Source organism: Sarcophilus harrisii, chromosome 4 (genome assembly GCF_902635505.1).
Source record: "Sarcophilus harrisii chromosome 4, mSarHar1.11, whole genome shotgun sequence".
NCBI classification, from domain to species: Eukaryota; Metazoa; Chordata; class Mammalia; order Dasyuromorphia; family Dasyuridae; genus Sarcophilus; species Sarcophilus harrisii.
In genome coordinates, this window is record NC_045429.1 from 293,036,029 (window position 1) to 293,041,059 (window position 5,031).

Consider the following 5,031-nt stretch of genomic DNA (forward strand, 5'->3'; position numbering starts at 1 on the left):
GTTTCATATTTAAAAGAATCGTTATAGCACAAAGTAAATTATAAAATTCAAAATAAAAATTTCAGTATAATGAAACATTCCTTAAAAATATCAAAAAACATTCCCTAAAAAACAGAATAGCTTTTTAAAAAAAATTATACCTATCACCTAGTCAGCAATATCTATAATACAATGATCCCATTTTGCATAAAACAAATTCCACTAACTAGAAGCCTTTTCAGCAAGATTAAGTGTAGAACAGATATGCAATCGGTTTAGAAAAATCAAGGCAGTCCAATGGAACAAAACTTTTGTGGTTCAATATCCCGTATGTAATCATTTAAGAATGTGAATCACGAAATCATCAGAAGTGATACATAACCATATGCTTGGTCTAGTACTCCCATCTATTGTGGCACCTAACTGCCAACCAGCTTCGAGATCCACTCGTTTCCCAAAGACTGCGAATGCAACAGCTAATTTCAAAGAAATCGTAGGTGGCTCTAAGAAGAGCCTTTGGAAGTTGATAGTAAATAAGTTTAAGCCCTCTCTCCACGAATGCGACGAGCCAGCTGGATGTCCTTGGGCATGATGGTGACCCGCTTGGCGTGGATGGCGCACAGATTGGTGTCCTCAAACAGCCCCACAAGGTAGGCTTCGCTCGCCTCCTGCAGAGCCATCACGGCTGAACTCTGGAAGCGAAGGTCAGTCTTGAAGTCTTGAGCGATCTCGCGAACTAACCGTTGGAAGGGAAGCTTCCGAACAAGAAGCTCCGTTGATTTCTGGTAGCGGCGAATTTCTCGCAGAGCCACAGTGCCAGGACGATAACGGTGAGGTTTCTTCACGCCCCCAGTAGCAGGAGCGCTTTTCCGAGCTGCTTTGGTAGCAAGTTGTTTTCGGGGAGCCTTGCCTCCTGTAGACTTCCTAGCGGTTTGTTTGGTACGAGCCATTTTTCAGGGGAGAAAGAAGTAGAATGAGTTCTGCCGCTCTCTATTTATAGGACCCAGATTTACTGAGATGTTACATGATTGGTTTAGGGGAATTTTCGAAATCCCGCGCTATGACGTGATTGGTCATCTTTTCATCCCCCTGTTTCTCTGATTTTTGAAGTGCGTACTTTTAGACCCTCTAACCCAGTTCTTCTTTTGGTTCTTTTGCTCGTTTTCTCTACCCTCTCCTCGTCCCATCTCCCCGCCAATCCCCTTTCCCGTCCCCATGTGTCATTTTAATGTCTTCACTATTTAACCTTAAATAGAGAAAACATTTGTCCTTGATATTGAGATTGCTTACAATTTGTAAATAAAAATTTCATTGACTTTCTAGAAACTTTAATTACAAACAAAAACAATTGGTAGTATGTGTGTGTTTCTTCCTTTGGGGTTCCCTTTTCAATGAATAGTTCCAATTACGGAATGTGTCTAATCTTTTTATTAAGTCAGTCAATAATATTTATTATATACCTAGTTTGTGCCAGGCACTTTATTAAGTACTTAGGGACATAAAAGCAAGACAGTTTATGCTCTCCTGTGGAAGGAATTAAGGTGGAATTAAAGAAAGTCAAGCAAGCCAGGAGGATAGGAGGAAGCAGAGTATTAAAGAGTAAAAGATTGTTAAAACTGGAAAGGACAGCAATATATAGTAGAAAGATTTGAGAGTCAGAAGAATTAGATTTGGATAACTGCAGGCAATCACCTACAAGGTGGTATAATCATGGGCAAATGTTAAACTATTTGAATCTGTTTCCTCATTTGTCAAATAGGGATAATGTTTGTAGTATTTTCTTCACAAGATGTGTTGAAAGAAAGTGGCACACAAATGTGATCTTTTGTAACAAAATCACAGTCTCATTGTTGAAAAAGACTTCCAGGGTAAGAATTCCCTGTAAAGCTTACCAAATATGTTGTCATTTTAACTTCTGTTTAGACCACCCAGATGTATCTCCAGATACATCCCAGTTCACCTTTAGATAATTAATATTTGATCTATCAATTCTAAAACTGCCTATTTGCAACTGAAGATCACATGTCCATAGTTTTAGAATGCAAGGGAGCTCAGTTTCATTTAGATGAGGTTCAGAGAGTTGAATTGTGTGAACAGCCAAAAGTTAAATATTAAAGAGGCCAAGCTAATCCTCTAAACCCAAATTTTGTATTTTCTCTTCTCCTTTGGGCCAAAGAACAAAAATGCAAGTCACTTAACCTCTTAAAAGACCTAATTTACTATACATGAGACATCCCATTAGAATGTAAGCTCCCTGTCTCCTGCTGTTAGCAGAATGTCTGCAACATTAGTAAAGATTAATAACATCTTTTGACTTAATGATCAAAAATTGGAGAGTTTCTACTACATGGGTATTAAGATCTTTCAGGTTTAAATTTGTGATCTTGTGTTTCTAATATCCCAAATCTTATTTCTTCCCTTTCCTACAACCACAGCCCTTTAAAAACTATATATATTTTAAAAAAATACCTATCATATCTACCCTGTTCTCATTCTTCACCCTTGTTCTCCAGGTTAAGCTTTCCAATTTCTTTCTCCCTACCAATTTGTCTCCAATTTACCAATTTCTCTTCTTGACATGATATTCCATCAAATTTTGTGGATTAAATTACAGAGTTGCCTATCTACATCTATGGGAAGAAAACTTCCATATTATGAGTTCCCCCACAGGAAAAGAGGTAGGTAATATTTAGGGCTGAAAGATGCCTTTGAGGCCATTGCTTAAAAATAAAATTTGCCTGGGTCATATACACACATATGTACACATGCATATCTTTATATGTCTCTGTCTATATGTACCACACAGTTACTGATATGTAAGCTAAATTAAAAGGAGTTTATTTGGGCAAAACTACTAGATTCCACAGGTATTTAGAAAGCAAGACAAATTTTTTATATAGAAAAGACACCTGTATGAATAAGAAGTAGGAATACAAATGAGGTAATATAGTCACATTGATACTTGTAGGAGAATGATAATCAATAAAGAATTTGCTTTAGCTGATTTACTTTTTCTTCATTGAAGCACTCAGAATTGAAAATCTGCCAAAGATGGACACTAGTTACATGCCTCTCATCAATTATTTGTTGAACTCTTCTTTGCGGTTAAGTTTACAGGATCATAGATGATAGAAAGAACAAGAGAAATCTAGAAGTACTTTCATTTTTACAGATAAGGAAAAGGAATTCAAAGAAATTCATGTGACTTATCCAAGGTCACACAGTAAATTATGGCGCGAAATTAGAATCCAGGATCTCTGGTTGTAAATTGTTTCAGTCCTAAAGTTTTAAAATGACTTCTAGTAATCAAATAACATTTATTAAGACAAAAGTTATGTCAAGAGGGCTATGAAAAGATGTTTTGGATTATAGAACTCGGTGTGCCGGACTTCCACGGTGCAGCTCTTGCTGATTTTGAGTTTATTTAGGTGATCGCACAGACTGGATACCAAACAGGACACTACTCTCTGCGAGTGCCTCTGTTTAGAGATTTGTTGAATTCTTTTCTCTTGCATATTATCAGCCGCAAGTGGCAGTGAAGGATGCGAATTATTTTTGTTGTTTGGATGTATTGCCAGCGAATTCTAAGATTTTAGCTGTTAAGGGTTTAAGATTGCTTTCAAGAGTTCAGGCGCCACTTCGTTCTGCATAATTTACTTGGTGGAGCTCAGGAGAAACTGCATTCCTGCTACAGAACGTCGAAACGTAACCTTGGCTAACCTCGGAGATAGAAGTAAAACCAGAAAACACAAAAAAGGAATCAATTTTTTGCCTTTTCAGTGGGTGGGAGAGTGGGGGGAAGAAACAATGGAACTGAAAATAAAGTTTAAAAGAAGCAAACTTAGAATATACAAATAAAAAAAAGAACAATTCAATCACTGAAAACAAGTTTCACATTAGGGCGCTCTGATTGGTTGATATTAGTTTGAGTCATTGGCCAATAAGAAACAAAATCCAGAATCTCTTAATTTGCATACCCCCTTTTAAAACTACCGAATTTAACCTAATGGTTATGATCCCTTTTTGTACACTGCAGTATTCTAGATTCAAACGTTTGCATTTTAATTTTGTGACTTCATGGTTCTTAAATTAGGTAGCCAGGAGCAGCAGTGTTTATAGCGCTGGGTCCTAAGTCAGGAAAACTCCCTTCCCAAGTTCAAATTTGAACTCTGGCTGTATCAAGCGTGTGGAAAATAACTCAATTTGATTTAGCTAGTTTAATAGGCAACTACTACACAACTGCAGAACTCGTAGGATAACTGCTCACCCTTACAATAGAAACATGGCTGATAAAACTTCCAGGCAACACCCAATTCTAGAAAATTACAGCTATTTTGGAGGAAAATGCAGGTGGCTCTGAAAAGAGCCTTTTGGTTTGCCTATTTTGAAATTAAACTGCAAATTTATGCCCTTTCTCCACGAATGCGGCGAGCTAGCTGGATGTCCTTGGGCATGATGGTGACCCGCTTGGCGTGAATAGCGCACAGATTGGTGTCCTCAAACAGCCCTACAAGGTAGGCTTCGCTCGCCTCCTGCAGAGCCATCACGGCTGAGCTCTGGAAGCGAAGGTCAGTCTTGAAGTCCTGAGCAATCTCACGCACCAGCCGCTGGAAGGGTAACTTGCGGATGAGTAGCTCGGTGGATTTCTGGTAGCGGCGGATTTCTCGCAGGGCCACGGTCCCGGGACGATAGCGGTGAGGTTTTTTCACGCCTCCTGTAGCCGGAGCACTTTTTCGAGCTGCTTTGGTAGCAAGCTGCTTACGGGGCGCCTTGCCTCCAGTAGACTTCCTAGCGGTTTGCTTGGTACGAGCCATATCAAAGGTGACGCAACAACTCTTTTTAATATGTAACTGGGAAAGAGGAGACGCTTGCTGTCCCTTTTATAGAGGCAGGTTTGTATTCATTGGACTAAAGTCATATTCGAAGAGCTGTGCTTCAAGCCTATTGGCTCATGGTTCAATCCTCTCAGTAGATGAATTCAGAAGTTGCACGACTAAATGGAGCCACACCTCTGTAGCTTATTTACATCCCCTCACTCCCTTGTTCTTTCGC

The 5,031-nt window shown here is 39.0% G+C and overlaps 1 protein-coding gene across 1 annotated transcript; it reads right to left on the reverse strand.

Annotated features, from left to right (window-relative positions):
* Positions 1–477: 477 nt before the first annotated feature.
* Positions 478–4,821, reverse strand: LOC100927348 (histone H3-like centromeric protein CSE4). Its single transcript, XM_003768700.4, is given in 2 exon segments — positions 478–991; positions 4,385–4,821. Coding segments are annotated over 2 exon segments (882 nt in total). The 5' UTR covers positions 4,794–4,821; the 3' UTR covers positions 478–518.
* Between the last annotated feature and the right edge of the window lie 210 nt (positions 4,822–5,031).